We start from the raw sequence: 20,662 nt of genomic DNA, 5'->3' as shown, positions 1-20,662 counted from the left end.
TATTGTCTACTTTAGGCATTCCTTCTCCTCTAACTATTTTGTCAAAAGTGTTTCTTTAAATATATAAATGTATGTCGTACTTAACTATGTAGTTAATTGGAACATTGAAAATTCTCCCATCCAAAGTTCTGACTGTAACGATACATCCAGCCAAGGCTTCGCTTAATTTAATTTTTTGTTTCATCATCAAGTCATTTCCAATACGCGTAAAATACTCGTGAGGAATTTCCGAAATAACAAATATTATATCCGCTAATGCATTAGATCTGATCTTATAAACCAGGAATAGCATTTAATGATTGGTCTCCTTCTTTTTCAAATTTTATTTTGGTTCCTGCAGACCATCCAGGCTTTACATTGATTGTGAGGATTTTTTCTCTCATGGCTGAAGTATATCCATCCTCATTCAAAACCTTAAAAAAGGACTATTGGCCAATACTCTTCGCGATATCTTCATTTTCTTTACACATCCAAAGTACATTTCTTCAAGTGTAAGCGGCAAATCGTTCACAATCGAATCGTCCTGAGTTTTTGCGCTGCGCCCATATAATCCACCAAAGCCCATCACCATATCTCCATCTGCCTGGTCGAAATATTCTATTAAAACATATTATGTTTCGGAGTGATTAAAGAAGTCACTAAGAAAGTTAATGAATAATTTAATTTAAGTTATAAAATTACTGAGCCTAACACATACCCGAAAATGGATTGTCGCCACCGAAGAAATCATGAAATACTTTTTTACTGTTTCCGTGATAAGTATATCCTTGAGTCCATGCACCTGCTGGATTTGAAGAGATTGGAACTCCGCTTTTAAGTCCTTCTTCCCCAAATTGATCATAAATTGCTTTTTTACGAGCTGATATTAAAGAAAAATTATTAATTGATGCTACCGTCGGAAAGAACATCGTAACTTTCACAAATGTTATTGAAACGTTCGGCAGCAAGAAGATCCCCCTTGTTCCTTTCAGGATGAAATATAGGTCCCAGTTTTCGATATCTTAATTTAAAAATTAAATATTATTCATTAATGTTTGCAATATTGATTAGACACATACGCTTTCTTTATTTCAGCGTCTTTCGCTGACTTGCTGATTTCAAGTATATTATAATAGTCCAGTCCCATGTTAGTTTCCTAGTAACTAGATTGCTATTCCTATTTTTCTCGACTACAATAAATAATTCAAATTTTAATTTCGAATATAAATCGACAATTTTTTTAGAACTGGTGATTTTAGTGACAACTGTAAAGCTAAAAACAATAAATTATGGATCGCCGAGTTAGAATGACAAAAAAGAAGAATTACGACAAAATAATTTATCCCAGATTTTTCTGAACGAATGATTCTTGCATTTTTTCACCAGAAATGATCGGGTTGTTCTTGATAGGAATAACTTTCATTAAAATTTTTAACATGATTTTGATCTCAAAAGTATTCAGGAGCATGGCTGACAGCTATCCCAATGGTGTCAGTTGAAACATTATTAGATAACGAATGCCTCCGCATCGAAGCCTCTGCGCTTAGGATTAAAGGTCTGCCGTGAGAATCAATGCCGTTGCGGTCGAACGATTGAAACCCTAGGACTACATCCCTATCTTGCCGTCGTAGCTCTGGCCGTTTCCATCGCCACTCTGGGCTTAATGATGGCAATCTTCCGAAGGAACTGTCAGGCCATCCTATGCGCCGGCTGTTTAAAATAATCTGTGTTTTCTATTGTCTGGCATGTTCGCCAGGCTATGCTTGCGCGCTTGCAGAGGAAAAGAAAATGTTGAAATACGGTCAGGTTTCTAAAGTCTATGAGTTCGTGCCCCTCGCTTTCGAGACCACTGGCGTGGTCGGTAAAGAGGCTGAGAAGTTGTTAAGCGAAAAAATCGCTGAAAGACCAATGACCGGAGGATCGAGTTGGCTCTTCCAGCGCATCTGGGTCTCGATTCTTCGCGGGGACTGCCTCTCGATTCGCAGCACGTTTTCGCCGGACTGACTCTCAAGCCTGCGACACTCCTAATCTCCACTCTTTTCAAAAAATAAGAAAAAAAAGTTTAGATTATAATTAGATGTTAATTTTATCAATTATAAAAGGCCATTTCTGAAGATTTCCAAATCTGTGACAGCCTGACTTTTCTCGACCACGGGTTCAGGTTCCCCAGACTCTTCCTAAACATAAAAAGGAGATTTAACTCTCTGCCTTCGTTCTTCATTTTCTTGTATTTTCTTCAACTTGGGCATTAAAAAAATAGAGATTGCCATCAAAAATGCTACCAAAAACTAATATAGGAAAATTGGAATTAACCATTGGATTAAAAATAACTTCCTTTGGTTTGATTCTAGGCCTCTCTACAAAGAAAACGTGCTTACTCAGGGCACGGAGTTTCAATGGTTTATGAGAAAGTAGTTCAACACTGCCCAATTGAAGAAGGTTCAGTTTTCTAGCACGAATAGAAAGACGTGGCGAGACGTCCAGTCTGACTGAGTCGAAAGCATATGTCGGTGAAGTGACTTGCATAATATAAGATCCGGGAGTCAATCCTGCAAAAGAGAATGTGGAATCGTGTTTTGGGAATGTTGTATGAGTAATTTTCCCTCCATCCAAGAGTGTAATAGAGATTAACGAAAGCCATTGATTTGAGGATTCATACTTATTTGAGATTATTCCTTTCACTGATATTGATGTATTTGTGAAGGCTGAACTAGCAGCACACAAGAACCAGAATATCATTATTGGAGATTAAACGTTTTTAAACAATTTTTATTAACGGAAATTAAACAAAAGAAGAAGAGAGCCCTTACGTGATACGAATTGGAAAGAAATTCCTGCGGGCAATAGCTAAGGTGACATGCTGAACAGCCAGTTAGTCTCTTTAGGGTCACAAGTTTTTTTGGACACCTTTGAGAATCTACCCGCACTCAGTTTGCCAGGGAGAGAGTGAAATCCCTTTAATTTGAAGACTTTCCCGCTGGCAAGTCCATTTTTGGAGAGTGACATTATATTCTTGAATATGAGCTCATCGAGATTGTTCTTGTTATCTTTCCGCATTCAGAAATGATAATACATTGTTGAATTTCGAAAGATAACCGAGATCACGGAAGATATTCAATCCGACAGAGAGATGATTACGGATCTTTGGTACTTAAACCGACGTAAAACTATCATTTGCCACCACGAGAAAGGAACTTAGATCGCCAAACAAACCGATCACCTTTCCGATGTCATGGTCTTTTCTCTATCCGCAAAAAAACTTGTTCATTCCTTTGGGAGCAACCCGTGAAGACGGTGTTGTTTCTGCTACACTAATACCTGATTTGTGACAAGGATTGTGCAACAATATGTCATAGACTAGTCAACATAAACAAAAACTGACTGAAAGAAACAAATTATATAATAATCTAGCTATTAAGTACCGGCTCGCAGGATTGAGAAACAATTCCCGCGTAAAACAGCCAGCGAGATCCTCTGACAAAAGAAGATAAATTCCCTGGGATCTCTAGAACGATGGGTGCACAGACGGTCAAGTTTCTTCAGATGAGTAAGCGTCTTGCCCCAGAAACAAATTATATAATAATCCAATAATCTTATATTTTGTAAAAATTCAATGTTAACTTGCGGCTGCCACTCCTTTTTAACCACGTCCACAAATTAGTGTTAAACGTGGAAAGCGATTACAAAACAATGTCAAAACAGCTAAAAAAAGACCTCAGACAATTATCGATTACTTACCTTGGAACCGCAACCAGTCGGTAACCGGGGGATGAGTGAGCTAGATGCAGCTTTCAATGCTAGAAACTTTATTGGATTAGAAATACGACTTTGATCGATATGTGGTTTGTCCCAATTCTTATTTGGCCCTTTCTGTCTAATACCTAGACTAAATAGGTCTTAAAACACGAGGCGATCAATTAAATTGTCTCATTCTCTCAAGTACCTAAAACTGCATAGACCTAGATGACGGTCAGAATAAGTCCACACGAGATATTTCTCTTCGTTTGGTAAATAAAAAATGTCTTCATAAAACGCAAACTACCAGCGATACTTTTTCAGTAACGAATCCTGACGCCTTGACCTAATATTTAAAATTTCAGTCTTGAAATAAGAGAAGCTGCAGAAAAAAACTTACCGGAATTAATAGGATCTTTTTATTTTTCTTACTGTTTAAATGGAGAATTTCAATATGTAGGACTAAATAAATAAGACCAAGTTACGAATAAGAGAATCGATCTTCTGGGAAACTGTGTTTTCTGACAGATTTTTCTAGCCGTTTTTGAGAAAATATGTTTTGATCCTGAGAACCCTTTCACAGCCTTTCAATTTGCAGTTCATATCATCTGACAAAAATTCATTTAGAAAAGGAAAATCTATACAAAAACAAAAAAACAATCGAGTAAATATAGTTTTATAAAGGAACATTTAATTGTTTTCGGATTCATCAAAATTCTTTATGACATTCGCAGATGTAACATAACTAAAAAATTATAAAATGTTTAATAAATACAGATTTTCCTCGCGCGGTCCAATCTCGTTTTCTGACTTTTCCCATTTGTATTTCGGATCATCAATTTTTTCGTTGACAAAACTAAAAATATTTATAAAAAATTCTTTACTTTTCAAATTTATTATTATTCGGAACAATATTTAAGTCGTCAAGCATTTCTGTGACTTCATCCTAAAAACGTGAGTGAACTTTAATTACGTCATTATTTCCCATCATTCAGTTTGTCATTTGAAAAACTATATTTATAAGTGGTTAACCTCAAGCATCCTACGCTAATATTAAATTCCATTTCGATCCACGCATTTTATTGAACGAACATTTATTTGTATTTTCCTAAACACAAATATTTTTATGTGTATAAATATTAACAATGTCTGTGACATTTAATTATTGTCACCGGTTAAGAGAGATTTCAGGTTGAGAACGATCACCGACTCCTCTGGCAGTTCGACTGACACTCCCAGTTTTACTCCTCAAGCTATAAGACTATCTGTCTTTTTTGTAATTTTGTGGTTTTCAACATTCGTGCCACGTTTGTTCGCAACCCTCCCTTCAACGTTTTCTTGATTGTCACTGACTAAATGTAGGCCTTAGTCGAAACATCTATATTCAATTTTTTCATGTAGGACGTATAGAAAAAGGTCACTACTCTATCCCACATCAATACGACAAATATATCGCGACTCTTGCCTTGTGGATCTGTGCCAATTTCTAGAAAATAGATTATACTTGTTGAAGTTCTTTATTTTCGATATGCTTTCAGTTGACTTAGTAGGATGTGACCACGAATTCGATTATCGTTATATCATTATTTGTTTTATCAAACACAAAAATTTTGTTGCATAAACAAAAAACACTCGGCTATGTTGAAATTAATTTTATTTGTGCTTAAAAATGATTAGAAAATAAATATGTTATAGATTAGTCAACTTTAATCAAGATAACTGAAAGAAAAAAATTATAAAATGATGCAAAAATCTCATATTTTGTAAAAAAAATTTAATTTTAAATTGCGTCTGAAATTCCCTTTAAACCACGTACACAAATTAGAATAAACGTGGAAAATTCAAAGCAAGAATTCTCTGGGAATCGATGTTTTCATATAACAGTTCAATTTGCATTTAACGTGTGCAGACACGTGGTCCCCATCCGCCTTACTGTCATCTGCTTCGGCCGCGGCTTTGGCGGAAGCCCGCAAAGTAGAAAAGTACAAGAATCTTGCCAATCGGCATTCCTTCGTGCCTGTGGTTTTTGAGACATCAGGCGCTTCCGGTCTGCTCACCTCATACTTCATAGAAGACCTCGGCATCCTCATTGCTCGGAAGAAAATGGATGCTTGCGAGTCCTCTTGGTTGAGACAGAGGATCTCGCTCGCAATCGTGCGCGGGAACGTGCAAGTAATCCGTTCGGCTGGGCTTTAACTTCTCAACTGACTAGATACACCCCTCGACAAAAAATTTGGTTATTTAATCTTTCCTGCTTTTTTTCATTTAAAAACGAATAAATTCATACTTTAAGATCCTTTAGATCTTCTAAAATAATATTTATTTTGTATTTATAATTAAAATAGATTTAAATTTTAATATTTCAAGAAATTTAAAGCATGTCGGCAATTAGGTTAGTGACATAAAAATTGGTTATAAAATGTAAACCGTCAAATTATGCTATTTAGAGATTGATCTTAATAAAAAAATATTTTTAGATATAATACTCTCGATTCGTTTATGAAAGGGAAAATAATTGCGCTATACGACTTAAATATGTCATATATTAAAATTTCTAAAGAAACCGGTGTTCCATATTCAACAGTCGTAAATTTTATCAAGAAATACAATAAAACTGGATCATATGACCGCCAACATGGTTCTGGAAGACTATCAATTTTGAATAATGTGCAAATTAATCATTTGGTACGCACATCAGAGGAAAATTCATCTTTAACTGCTTCTGAACTCTCTAATGAAATAGAAAAGTTTTCTGGAACACGTGTCTCGTCTCGAACCATAATACGAAATTTAAATAAAAATGGAATTTTCGGAAGAATTGCAAAGAAAAAACCACTTCTAACAAAAAAACACATGGTTTCCAGATTCCAAAAATTTCTTCAAATTTCAGACCATGATTTTAGATCAATAATCTTTTCTGATGAATGTATTTTTGAATTATTACCGATCCAAAAAAGAAAAATTGTGTATAGAAAAAAATTTGAAATGAATAAATTCGAAAATATTACTCCAACTGTCAAATTTGGAAAAGGTAAATTATGATGTAATAAAAAATTAGGGAAAGTCATGGTGTGGGGTTGTTTTTCCTATCATGGGGTAGGCGATTTGGTATTTATAGACAAAACGCTTAATTCTGCAAAATATCAATCTATTTTGACCAATAATTTGCCATTTTCTGTACAAAAAATGGGGATTGTTGACTATATTTTTCAACAAGACAACGCTCCCTGCCATACATCAAAAATAATTATTCAATATTTTCGCGAAAAAAATATTTAAAAATTAGAATGGCCTTCGCAATCTGCGGATTTAAATCCGATAGAGCATTTGTGGGCTTATATGAAGGTTCAAATTAGGCAAAGAAAAAATGAAAACATTCAGGCACTGAAGGAAAATCTATTAGATATTTGGAATTCTATTCCATCAAAAACACTTGAAAAATTAGTTGAGTCAATGAAAAAAAAGTGTTGGGAGATCTATTCGGCAAAAGGAGGTTATTCTACATCAGCGGTTCTCAACCTTTTTTAGACTGGGGACCACTTTTGCACTATAAAATTTTGTGGGACCACCTTAAATAAAATAAACATTTTTTGGTATTAGCGCACAATTTTTGGCCTCGTCAGGGCCAGGTTTAGACATGTTCGAATATTATTATAAAAATAACATGAACATTATGAAAATAACAGAAAATTTAATAGTAATTTAGTGAGATTTCTGATCTTGTTTGCTCAGAATAATTTTACTTATATCAGGCTCTATGTTCGACAAAGCTACTCGCATATCATCTTGTACCCGTAGTCTATTTCTATATTTTGTTTTTAGAAAAGTCAGACACGACATCGCCATTTCACAGTGATAAGTAGTGGGGAATGCAAGTATTGATTCCAATGCAGTTTTACTCAAAATGGGAAATTCTTTCGCCATCTGACACCTAACAATAAAAAGTAATTATTTATGAGAATACCAAAAATCTAATAATGAAGTACATTTGAAAATAATCTGAGCAGACTGATTACATTGAAGTTCAATCAAGCTCTGCTGAAAATTGAGTTCCTGATATTCTTTAAATGAGGTCAAGAAAGGTTGAACGATCCAGTTTGGAATTGGGTCTTCAACAGGAAAATAATCATCAAATTTTGTCTTGAGATTTTCCAGATGTTTGATTATCAGACTTAGAAGAACATTATCCGGTGGGTTGTGTCCGAGATGATATTCAAGCATTGGGAACATTGATGTTATTCCTTTTTTTATTTTCATTATCCACAATAATAACTTTTTTTTAAAAGCCATTATTATTTGATTGACTTTGACAATTGATATATAAAGACCTTTAAATAAATTAATAAAAATTTTACCCTGCATTGACAAATTAAACTCATTTAAAATGTTAAAAAAATCGGCAAGATAATACATTTTCGATTTAAAAGTAAAATCATCGAATTGATCGGCCCAATCATGCTGCATATTATCACGCAAAAACAAAGAGATCGCAGGAGAAAGTTCACAAATTCTCGAAAGGATTTTCCCCCTTGAAAGCCACCTAATTTCAGAATGATAAAGTAGTATAGAATGATTACTTCCTAACTCTTCACAAAGAGTTTGGAAAATTCGATGATTAAGTGGTCGAGATCGAATATAGTTTATCACTTTTACAATAGTGTTTAGTGTTTCTCTTAACGACGAACACATAGTTTTTAAACAAAGTGCATATTTGTGCAATGCACAATGTCTTGTAACAATATCAGGAACCAAATCCTTAATACGAGTAACAAGTCCAGATTGATGACCAATCATCGCAGGTGCACCATCAGACATATAGATCCAACTTTATCCCATTGGATTTTATTCGTCTTCATAAAATTGTCAAAAATATTAAAGATGTCCTCTCCACGAGTGTGTCCATCCATCTCCAAACAAAATAAAAACTCATCAATAATATTCTCATCATCAACAAAGCGAACATAGGACACAAGCTGACAGACGTTAGAAATGTCAGTTGACTCGTCCAATTGAATACTTATTCTGCATTTACTTTTTGATTCTTTCAATTAATTGCTTCAGGATATCGGATGACAATTCTGAAATTCTACGGGAAATTGAATCGTTGGATAATGGTATGTCCTTAAGTTTGGTAACTGCATCCGGACCAAACAAAATTCGAGCCATTTCAAAAGCCGCTGGTTTGATTAACTTTTCACCAGAATTATGTGCAGCTTTGTTTTTTGCGATAATCATTGAGACATATTTGTTTTAGATATAAATTAAAATTACAGCATATGATGCTTCTAATCTCGGTTTATCTTGAGATTTATTAAACCACTCAAGCTTTGGCTGTAAATCAAACTTCGTTCTTTTGACTTTAAAATATTCATGTGAGGAAGAATTTTCTGGGTGTACAGACTCTTTGTGGCGCCTAAGTTGAGAAGGTTTCAGTGAATTGTTTCCCAAAATTTTATGGCAAATCATGCATTTTGCCTTTATTTCATTATTTGGGGCAATGAATTTAGTGAATCCAAATTGTACGTAAGAATTCGACCAAAGACGACGATTCTTGTTAACCATAACTAGAATGATAAACCACGCTAATCAAATCAGATTAATTTCAATGTTTTTGATTTATACTTAATTGTACAATTAGTTTTAAATTTAATATATTGTTATTTTCGAAAATTTCTGGGGACCACTAAAAATTTTCTGGGGACCACGATTGAGAACCGCTTGATTAATTTCATGTTTTTTTTTTGATTTATACTTAATTGTACAATTTTTTAACTTTAATATATTTTTATTTTTTGAAAATTCCTGGGGACCACTAAAAATTTTCTGGGGACCACTAGTGGTCCCCGGGGACCACGGTTGAGAACCGCTGTTCTACATATTAATCTCACAATAACCAAATTTTATGCCAATGAAAGTCGTTGTTTTTTCTAAATTTCTTAGACAAAATTTCAAAATTTAAATAATTAAATTAATTTTTATCAATTTTATCAGATTTTAAAATATATCTGAAGAAAAAATTAAATCATTCTTTGTATGAATGAAGTAAGTTGAAGATTCACCAATATTTATGTCGAGGGGTGTATAACTATAATTATATTGGTTTTACATGTATAATTTTAATGAGGTTCTCGAATTAATTGAGATCTCGCTTGGCACAACGAAGGGACGATTATGGCTGGCCAATATGTACATTCCACCCCCCGGTTCTTGTCTGAGGAGCTATAGCTTTCCAACTCTCTCTAATCTGGCACGCATCGATTGGGGTATCTTATGGAGGGACCTGAATGTGAAACAGTCCCTTTGGCTGTCAACTCAGTCGGCGAATACGAGAGAAACATTTTTACTTTCCCAATTGGACTCCTTAACAATTCTGAACGATCCATCGAGGAACACAAGGACTCCACTCAGAATGACTGATAAACCTACGTCACCCGATGTAACTCTATGGTCTTCATCTTTCGCATTGACTACGGAGTGGTCAGTCCTCTATGAGACGAGAAACGAACACAACCCGATCGCGATGAAGATCAAAAGGGAAGTTGAATGATCCGTATCAGATCATTGAACAGAGAATTGAAGACTAGTGAACACAGACACACTTTTTTGAAATGAAATCGGATCCTTATAGGCGTGAACCGTAATCGTTCTACAGGAGAAGTGTGGAAAGCCATTCGGCACTTGGCCAAGGGCGACACTACCGAATCTGCTAAAAAATATGCTCAAAAAGACGTGAACAACTTTCTATGCGAAGACAGCACACAAAGAGCACAGGAAATCGGATTAACTTCTTTCAAACAGAAGCCTAAAGAAACGGTCGGAACCTCTCCTCTTCTCAGTAAAAGAGGTGGTGGATACCTTGCACTCCACAAAAACGTCGTACTCTCCTCGCCGGACAAAATCCCGGTCATTCTATTAAAAATCTTGGTGTTGAAGGGGGCACGTTTCTAACAACTATCTTCAACTACTCGATCAACCATAATGTGATTACGTCACTATAAAATTAGGCTCTAATAAGGCCGATACTGAAGCCTGGAAGACCAAGAGACAACCCGGCAACTTTCAGGCCGGTTTCCCTGTTATGCTCCATGTCAAAAATCATAGAAAGGATGGTTCTTGGAAAAATAGAAGAATTTTTAACCGAAAAACCTTTTCAACATGGGTTCAAGAAGGCGAAGTCCACGTCTTCATACCTTCAATCCTTGTCAAACTTCATCTGTACCGGTTTTGCAAGCAAACCGAGGCACCAAAAGACCGTCCTTTGCTCCGTAGACATACAAAAAGCCTTCGACTCTGTTTTGAGAAAACTCATATCAAGGAAGATATTCCAAACTTAATTTCCACTGAAACTCAAACTCCTAGAAAGATCACCAACTTCCTAAGTGGACGAAGGGGAAGGGTGTGCCTCGGAGGTCTAAGGACCGGGACATCCAGAAGGCCTCTAAAAGGCTCCAAGCTAACTTGAATCGGCTCAACCTATGGTTAAATGAAACCGGCAAAGTCCGCCACGTCCCTTTTCACATCTGATAAAAGATTGGAAAGGGCTTCAGTCGACTTGAAGTTGAACAATGTGTCCGTACTTTCGTAAAGAAGCCAGACGGTTCTAGGGGTGACACTCGACATGTACCTTTGCTTCTCCCTGCACGCAAACAACCTTCTTCGTAAATTTGAAGAAAAAATGAACGTGCTCAGAAGCCTATCCGGTTTATGGAAAAACGGTTCCCACTTGATATTGGTGAATATTTACCGTCAATACTTCGAACCGTCCATTTCCTATGCGCGGTTTTCGTGGTCCAACAGGATGCAAACCGAGGAGGTCCAACAAAGGCCCCTCAGATTAACTGAACGTTGGTCCCACGATAACAAACGCTCTGGTCCGGCTCCTCTGGAGCACCTGATCAAGCAGAACTTCAGTTAATTTGCAAATTTCGCGACAAATGCGACCAGCTGCCCGGTGAGATCTTGTTTGCGTTTGTGGAAAGATCACCGAGCGAGGATGAGGTCCCTGGTTGAGTGCATCGGGATCACTTGAAGTTTGTTCGGTTTTTACTGTGGTTTTGACGTTTTAATTATAATAATGTTATCGTCTGATTGTAAATATTTACAAGGCCGGTGATTTATACTAATTTCTTTTAATTTATTGGCCACATCTCTCCCGTTTTTGTTCAGTAGGATCCTGGCGAATGCATATTTTGAATATATGTCTACTACAGGCAATAACCAAGAAAAATGATTATTTTGATTTTCAAATCTATAATAACGACTTTACGAATTTGTGTTTTGCTTAATTATAAAAATTTTCTTCTGCAAAGTGCATCCAAAACATTATGTCTACAATAGTTTGTTTTGTGGATTTTTTGACCAATGATTTTCATTTCTTCTGTGTTTGTTAAAGCACGCACGTAGTGTCGATTAGTAGTTCGCAGATATACCATTCTGTCAATAAGAATAAAATTTTCAGCTTTCTTTTTGCTCAGAACTTTCTAACATTCGAAATATCCACGTTTTGCCCTTTAAAAATAGATTCAAGTAAGTTGACTTTGCATCATCTTTAACAAACATTGGGAATGGGTCATTAGGGTAACGAAATTACTTAGAAGTAAAAGAATCTGAGAAACCAACAAAGTAAAAAATAAAGTATTAATTTATAATAATCAGCAAATATTAACACGACCATCGGACTGTTCATGAGGCATGTCGCTATTGCGTGCGAACAGAGTCCTGAGCTCCACAAGAATATTTTTGAGAACATATAAATGTTTCAACCCATTATTAAACTTGGTCTGTTAAATATATAAACTCACTCTCTGTCTAGCTTGCAGTTCCTCCTCCTGCAAACGTGCTACCTCCTTCTCCAGGACTTGAATTTTGGCATTGCTTTCACTCCGACTTGGTTCGTTTTTGATGATCGAAGATAAAATAGAATATTCTTGATAAATTGGGTGACCAACCTTGTCTGTGGCTTTTGATAGACCTGGCTTCCTTAAGTTCATTTTTTAGCTGCTCCACGTGCTGCATTCCTGCAGTTTGTTTCGAATCAATTTCTATGCAATAATTACGATAATTCTCTATTTCTTTAGAATAGCAGTTGAATTTGATATATGATTTGTTGAGCCAACATAAGCATTGATGGATAGAACATACTAAATCAGATGTATACTGACTAGAAATTAAAAGATGTTCTCTTACCTGTTGGCGGCACTCCCCGGACTTTCATCCCACCATTTTATTATTATTTTCACCAAATCTTCCAATAAGCGGGCCGGGTCTCCAGATTCATATAATTTTTTAAGCAATAAATTATCAATCACGGCCATGTTACAATTACTGTGCACCACAGAAACAAAACTGAAATATTTGTTTAATTAGATATGGAGATTTTAATCATATAAATTTATTTTACTAAATCAATTACTATCACAAACCACACCGGAAATCCAATTCTTCCTTCTCATTCATAGAAGATATAAAATGGAGTTAAATATAAAGGCCTGTAACAAGTTTAAATAAGCTCATTAGTAGATTACAATTTGTTCTGTTCCATGCCATTTAGTATAATCTATGCGATCATGAGACTAGGTCGATGGTTTTCCACAAAAACATTTCCTGCCAATATCAATTCATAGGCAGGATCCCTCCCCAATTTTAATGTTACAGTTGCCTAGCAAAATTCATGAAATTATTTTTCTTAGATTTCGAATGGATATGCAAACTATTGAGAAATACTGAAAAATATTCAACATGTTTTTACAATATACCTAAAATGGGCAATATCATGTTTATAATTGTTATTGTTTTTAATTATTGTATTTGTCAAACATTATTATATATAAAATTTAAATATTATTATGGGAAATGAGGACTTTAGTGAGGCAGACATAAATGTTGAATAAAATATATTCATATAATTAAATAGAATGTGGAAACAGCCAATGTAATGACTGTCGATGATCCAAATTCAGAATCTGTGTACTTAGACGAGTGCAGGTACAAAAACATAGAGAACCTTGAGTGTTTGCTATGCTGCAAAGTTTGGATAGATGTTGATAAAATAGGAAATTTCATTCAGACGTAATTTGATCAAGAAAATAGAAAATCTTTCTTGTTTAAACGAGAATTTAGTAGAACTCGTGTTATACGACAATTTGATCGAGAAAATCGAGAATTTGGAGTCTCTTGTCAATTTAGAGTTGGTCATTTAATATAAATTGAGAATCCTCGACCTATCGTTCAACAGAATAGCCAAGATCGAGGGACTCGACACACTCGTGAAATTGCGGAAGTTATATTTTGTGCACAATCGCATCCAAGTGATTGAAAACCTTGAATGTAACGAGAAGCTGAGTCTACTGGAGTTGGGAGATAATAAACTGAGAGTATTAAAAGTGATGTACATTTAAGAATATATCGAATATCGCTCATTTAACCAGCTTGGAGGAACTATATTTGGGGAAAAACAAAATCAGGAAAATAGAGGGATTGGAAAATAACACTCAGTTGAGGATCTTCTCTTTACAGGTTGGGCCTTTTTTTGATTGCAGAGTAACCGAATCACTAAAATAGAGGGTCTGGGTACACTTACTGAAATGAGACAACTCTATCTGAGTCACAACGGTATTACTGTGATGGAAGGGCTGCAGAATATGGTTGCCGTCTTTTCTCATTACAAGATACATTTGAAAATCCTTGATCTGTCCTGCAATTTCATTAAACATTTGGAGAATTTGGATTCTCTTAATTTCCTCGAAGAATTCTGGGTTGTTGTTGTTCAATTATGAAAGTTTGACAATAACCAATTGGAAGATTTTGCGGAACTCAACCAACTGGTCGACAAGTTGAATCTTAGCTGTATTTATTTGGAAAGGAATCCTCTCTGGTTTGAATCAACTAAAAGTTTTTTTGCTTTCGTATTTTTAGGGAATATATCTCCACTTTACGTCGCAAGTGTACTTAAAATATTGCCGAATATTAAGCAGATTGATGCCCATTACTTTTAACTAATACTTTTTTGAAAATAAGTTAAGTTATGGAGAGTTAGAAAAGGGAGTTCATCTTCGGTTCGCTTCCTGATTTTTCTCGCGGTATCTTCTTTTCTGCAAACCTTACTGCCCTCGGGAAGAAGGACAACGGCGTAAGACCCATCGCTGTGGGAAATGTTTTTCGGAGGCTCTCCGCTAAGCTTCTCTGTCATGCCATTCTCCCGTGTTTGTTTCCAAACTTTCTGCCTGCCCAACTTGGTGTCGGCGTTTCCAATGGTTGCGAGGCCGCGGCCCATTCCATTCATGAGCTGTTAGAATCTCCCGAGGAGTTTATTATCGTCAAGCTGGACGTATCTAATGCTTTTAACTCCGACGGGATCACTTACTGAAGTGCTGTTGCGAAATGGCTCCTTTCGCATACTCCCTCGTACATCTCGCTTACGCATCCCCAAGCATATTTATGTCTGACGACGTTCCTATCACCTCGTCTACTGGAGTCCAGCAAGGCGATCCCCTGGGTCCTGTGCTTTTCGCCTTAGGCGTTAATGGCATCGCCCATTCTGTCCGATCCCCTGTTAACATTTGATACCTGGAGGACGCAACTATTTGTGGTCCTCCCGAAGTGGTTTTTGACGACCTCTGGATTATCCTTCCATCCCTCTTGGCCATTGGCCTATCCATTAACGCAAATAAATCTGAAATTATGAATATCCACCTTCAACAAAGTTTATTCTCTGCCGTCTCTTTTGTTTGCCCCAATATTCTTCCAGACGTTCGTAATGCCGAAAAGTCTAATCTATCCATCCTTGGGGCTCCTATGGTTCTTTCCCCTCTAGAAGCTTCATTTTCGAAGAGGCTTAAAAACATCGACCCTCACGTTGCATTTTTCCTCCTGCGAAATCACTTTTCCGCCCCTAAGGTCCTTTATACGCTAAGATGTGCACCCTGTTTCCACAGAAGTGACCTCCTATCTGATTTCGATTACATCCTTAAGCTCGGTATGAGCTCCCTAGGCAACCTTGCTTTCGACGATTCTGGCTGGTCTAATGCGACCTTACCTGGGGAATATATCTCCACTCCTGTTCCGATTTGGCCCTTCCGCCTTATCTGTCCTCTCATTCTGCCTCCCGCAGTCTCTCAAACATCGTTCTCCGAAACCTTCCCGAACGGAAAGTGTCTGCAGATTTCGTCACGGCAGGTCTCTTATGGAAGGCCCGGTTTAACTAATACTTGTTTTTAGAATTAGTCTAAGAGTGGTTTTCATTAAACCTAGGTCAATGTAAGTCATCTTTTAAGTCTATGCAAATAATAATTTGGAAGTTTGTGATAAACAAGGAAACATTATACAGTCGAACCCTGGGATGAGGCATCAAAGTGCCTCAAACTATTGATTTAAGGTTCGTTTAACTTGATTTTTTTACTTTGCTAAAAAGAAGTCCTTTACCCCTTACAAAGTGTTTACTTCAACTAATTCTTTTCATTTTTCCTCAATTTTTCTCCAAATGTTTCTTTAACTTCTATCCAGAGTTTTTTAATGAGAATCATAATCTGTCGTATATTTATATTTTTCAAAGATTTAGAATTAATTTTTGTATCTTCTTCCAACTTGAGCATAAAAAAGTTTGTGTAATGTATTTTAAAACATTTATTATACCCATGTTTGAAGGTTTAATCAAAGATGTTGGGTTTTCCGGAAGAAAAATAAATTAACATTTGAGTATTTTTTTTAAAGCAACCATTTAATTGTTAATGTGAAATTCCAACAAAAATGGCATGTAGTTTTATCCATTACTAGCTCGGCAGCTCGCTTCGCTCACCGCGACCTAGCTCCTGCGGAGGGCCTGTTTCATCAAACAACTATAAGTTTATGTAGATGTATAAAACTACCTGGTTTAATGTAACCCTATTCTATCGCCTGTTGATAAACGATGTTTGTCGTCCGTCCTTCCTTGGCATATATGAATAAATTTCTCTTCTGCCTACCCTCGAGCATCCCACATACAGCTGTCCATGTGAAAAGCACTCACTCTCTAAAATAACCCAACTACCTTTAATGACTGTCCCTGGGCCTTGTTTATTGTCATTGCAAACTTTTTTTTTCATTTTGTGGTCTATTTTTTTTATATTTAATTTTTTCATTTTTCCTTTGTAATTTCCTTTTTTTTCTTTTTTATTTTTTTGTTTTTTACTGGCGGAAATGGGGCAGGGGGAGATGCGGCAGGCAAGAAAGCGACACACAAAAAAGATTTAATTAATTACCTTATTAAGCTGACCGTTTTTTCTTCAGCTTCGTTTTTCCTCCTTCGGTTATCTATTTAAAAATTATTTTTGAATAATAAAAAAGTTTAGGAAAAGAGGCATACCTAAAATAAATTCTATCTTTACGAAAAACTCAAGTAAATAGTTAATATTTTTACGCAAATTCTTCTGATTGCGTTGTCAATTGGTGGTAAATTGTGTTAATGGTTGTGCTAATGTGGTTTCAACTATCAAAGTGTTTTTCAAAATCTGTTAATTGCACACTCTATTCAAGGTCGTGCGTCAATTGGTGGTAAATTGTGTTAATGATTGTGCTAATGTGGTTTCAACTATCAAAGTGGTTTTTCAAAATCTGTTAATTGCACACTCTATTCAAAGTCGTGCAATCTGTGATTGCACATTCTGTCAAAGTCAAATATGATAATAGCTTTAATTTTGATTCATGGTCGATAATGATATATGCATTTAATTTTAAAGAGAAAAACATAGGATGAATTGAATTTCTTTATCGCGAATAATTGGGAGTTCATCATTGTTAATATTCTCGCTGTCGTTTTCATCAAGGATATTCTTAATACGTGAGATTTTTGCCTTGAAGGTTTTAATGGACCTCATCATGAATGTCGAGGACATTCGCGTTGTTCATTTTAATCAAAATGCAGAAAATAATTTTTTGATTTTTTGGGGGGAAGGTTTTAAGGACTTCATCAAGTAAGTCGAGGACATTGTAGTTGTTCATTTTAACCAAATGCAGAAAATTTTTTAATTTTTTTTGGGAGGGAAGGTTTTAAGGACTTCATCATGTAAGTCGAGGACATTGTAGTTGTTCATTTTAACCAAAATGCAGAAAATTTTTTTTTAATTTTTTTGGGGGGGAAGGTTTTAAGGACTTCATCATGTAAGTCGAGGACATTGTAGTTGTTCATTTTAACCAAAATGCAGAAAATTTTTTTTTAATTTTTTTGGAGGGGGAAGGTTTAAGGACTTCATCATGTAAGTCGAGGACATTGTAGTTGTTCATTTTAACCAAAATGCAGAAAATTTTTTTTAATTTTTTTTGGGGGGGAAGGTTTTAAGGACTTCATCATGTAAGTCGAGGACATTGTAGTTGTTCATTTTAACCAAAATGCAGAAAATTTTTTTTTATTTTTTTGGGGGGGGAAGGTTTTAAGGACTTCATCATGTAAGTCGAGGACATTGTAGTTGTTCATTTTAACCAAAATGCAGAAAATTTTTTTTTAATTTTTTTTGGGGGGAAGGTTTTAAGGACTTCATCATGTAAGTCGAGGACATTGTAGTTGTTCATTTTAACCAAATGCAGAAAATTTTTTTTTAATTTTTTTGGGGGGGAAGGTTTTAAGGACTTCATCATGTAAGTCGAGGACATTGTAGTTGTTCATTTTAACCAAAATGCAGAAAATTTTTTTTTATTTTTTTGGGGGGGAAGGTTTTAAGGACTTCATCATGTAAGTCGAGGACATTGTAGTTGTTCATTTTAACCAAAATGCAGAAAATTTTTTTTAATTTTTTTGGGGGGGAAGGTTTTAAGGACTTCATCATGTAAGTCGAGGACATTGTAGTTGTTCATTTTAACCAAAATGCAAAAATAATTTTTTTTGGCGGAAAGATTTTAAAGAACCTCATCATATGAGTTGAGGACATTGTTGTTGTTTATTTTAACCAAAATGCTGAAAATAATTTTTTTAATTTTTTGCCAGGAAGGTTTTAAGGACCTCATCATGTAAGTCGAGGACATTGTAGTTTCATTTTAACAAAATGCAGAAAATTTTTTTTTATTTTTTTGGGGGGAAGGTTTTAAGGACCTCATCATGTAAGTCGAGGACATCGTATTGCCAATTTGAAGTTGGTGTGCACACAAGACAGACAGACAGACGACACAACAGACAGACAGAAGACAGACACACACACCATACCATTTTTATATTAAGATTAAAAATATTTTTCTATCTTGTGAGATAAAGTCATCTTTAATATATGAGTCACATTTTGAAAAATTTTCGGTTCATCCAGGAATTTTTTGAAGTTGCATATAAAATACCCAATTTATCACAATCAAAATCTATGTTAAAATATAAAAATGAATGTTTTTATTTAGCACAAAACCGAAAGAACAAAAACAAGTTACAGTCCGACCTCTAAATGGGGCACTAAGTGCCTCAAATCAGAGGTTTCCCCAAAAAAGAGGTTTTTCAAAAAGCTCAATAAATAAAGAAAAAGAACATTATTTTTTAAAATAATCAGTTAATTTTTCTCCATATTTATATTTATTTTTAATTCCTAACGACATTTTCTTTCTGAATTCATAAAAATCATGAAGAGAATCTGGAATCAAATCAAAGATGTTTGTCTCTAAGTTTTCCATCAAACTTAAAATTTGTGATATTGATGGTTCGCAGCTTATATTCTCATAGATATTTGGATCATTATCTTCTATTTCATCAAAACATTCATCAATAACATTATTAAATATTTCTTCAGATGATTCATTTATGCAACTCGAGTCTGATGGAGATTGTCGAAAAACCTTTTGCCAGCAGTTATAAATAATATCCGCAGATACATTATTCCAAGCATATGAGATTATTGTTACCACTTGGCGCAAATTTAATTTGGATAAAAACTCTATAAACAAATCCTGGTCGTCTTGAAAACATAAAAAATCAATTAGACAATTCAAATTCAAATTATCCTTGAAATTTTTAATGATTCCAGCATCCAATGGTTGAAGTATTGGTGTCGTATTTTTTGCTAAAAATAAAAAATCAACGTTGCTAAATGTCGATATTTTGTGGCAAGCAGCGTTATCTAATAACATTAAGATTTTTCTTTTTTGAATAATCATTATCTTTACTCCTTTTAAAGCCCCGTGCCGAATCACCAGTTTTCACGAATGATTTACGTGGGGTAAGTTTGATAAAAAGAGAAGTTTCGTCACAATTAAAAATGTTCTCCTTTCCATATTGTTCAACTTTGATATTTAATTCTGATAAAAAATTCAAAATTATCGCATGATCAGCAGATGCGGATTCGCCTGACAATGTTCGGAATTTTAATTCATGCCTCTGCTTGAATTTTTCTAACCATCCATTTGAAGCTTTAAACTTGTTTAAGCCCATTCTCGAAGAAACAGTTAGGGAAATTTTTTTTAAAAGAGTTCCAGAAACTGGAACATTTTGATCCCTTAGAGTCTAAGGCTTAGACGCTGAAAAATATCAAGGACTTTTTCATCAAATCCGTTTTTATTTTTACTTAATGATGAGGAAAGAAATCCTTTTTTGATAAATGGAAGAATATTCTTTTTTATACGAAAAATAGTTCCCTTGCTAGTATTGTACATTATGGATAATCTCCTCTCAGAATGTTCTTTCTTTAAAAGATGATCAGCAATCTTCAACTTGGTTCATAATTCAAAGGCACGAATACTTATATCACACGAATACTTCGCCTGACACCTACCGACCACCTACATTGGGAATCGAAAATCCTTCCAATCAGTGACCATTTTGAAATGCTCGGGCTGCAATTTCTTGACAAATGCCGAACCCTAAATCACCCTGGCTACTTCCTCTGGCACTCCACTAACAACAGGAGAATAGTTCCGACCCTCGCGGACAAAGTCCGCAAGCTTATACGATCCCCTCCGGACATTAACCAGAAGGGGATTCACGACCTGGTGGCTACGAGGGCAATCA

General features: G+C 35.3%; 2 protein-coding genes and 1 pseudogene across 2 annotated transcripts; 1 reads left to right on the top strand and 2 right to left on the bottom strand.

Moving 5' to 3' along the window:
* Positions 1-338: 338 nt before the first annotated feature.
* Positions 339-1,153, bottom strand: LOC115228755 (dnaJ homolog subfamily B member 13-like). The gene is made up of 4 exons (XM_029799266.2): positions 1,059-1,153; positions 894-1,000; positions 698-859; positions 339-597 (listed from the first exon to the last, which is right to left on the bottom strand). Exons 1-4 carry the CDS (start codon positions 1,124-1,126, stop codon positions 407-409), a joined length of 528 nt encoding a protein of 175 aa, XP_029655126.1. The 5' UTR covers positions 1,127-1,153; the 3' UTR covers positions 339-406.
* Positions 1,154-2,196: 1,043 nt separating this feature from the next.
* LOC118761246 (ER membrane protein complex subunit 7-like) lies at positions 2,197-2,718 on the bottom strand. The gene has a single exon (XM_036499013.1). It carries the CDS (start codon positions 2,716-2,718, stop codon positions 2,197-2,199), a length of 522 nt encoding a protein of 173 aa, XP_036354906.1.
* Positions 2,719-8,439: 5,721 nt separating this feature from the next.
* Positions 8,440-14,678, top strand: LOC118761245 (annotated as a pseudogene).
* The last annotated feature ends 5,984 nt before the right edge of the window (positions 14,679-20,662 follow it).

The sequence above is a fragment of the Octopus sinensis genome, unplaced genomic scaffold (genome assembly GCF_006345805.1).
Source record: "Octopus sinensis unplaced genomic scaffold, ASM634580v1 Contig10964, whole genome shotgun sequence".
In the NCBI taxonomy this organism is placed as follows: Eukaryota; Metazoa; Mollusca; class Cephalopoda; order Octopoda; family Octopodidae; genus Octopus; species Octopus sinensis.
The sequence above is the reverse complement of the archived record's forward strand: the minus strand, read 5'-3'. Positions and strand labels throughout refer to the sequence as shown.

What these genes read in the sequence shown, in the direction of transcription:
- LOC115228755 (XM_029799266.2), bottom strand. Translation starts at nt 1,126, where the DNA reads ATGGGACTGGACTATTATAATATACTTGAAATCAGCAAGTCAGCGAAA. An exon ending in GACGCTGAAATAAAGAAAGC is followed by an intron (nt 1,001 to 1,058) that starts GTATGTGTCTAA and finishes TTTTAAATTAAG; the next exon opens with ATATCGAAAACTGGGACCTA. An exon ending in TGGCGACAATCCATTTTCGG is followed by an intron (nt 598 to 697) that starts GTATGTGTTAGG and finishes ATGTTTTAATAG; the next exon opens with AATATTTCGACCAGGCAGAT.
- LOC118761246 (XM_036499013.1), bottom strand. Translation starts at nt 2,718, where the DNA reads ATGATATTCTGGTTCTTGTGTGCTGCTAGTTCAGCCTTCACAAATACA.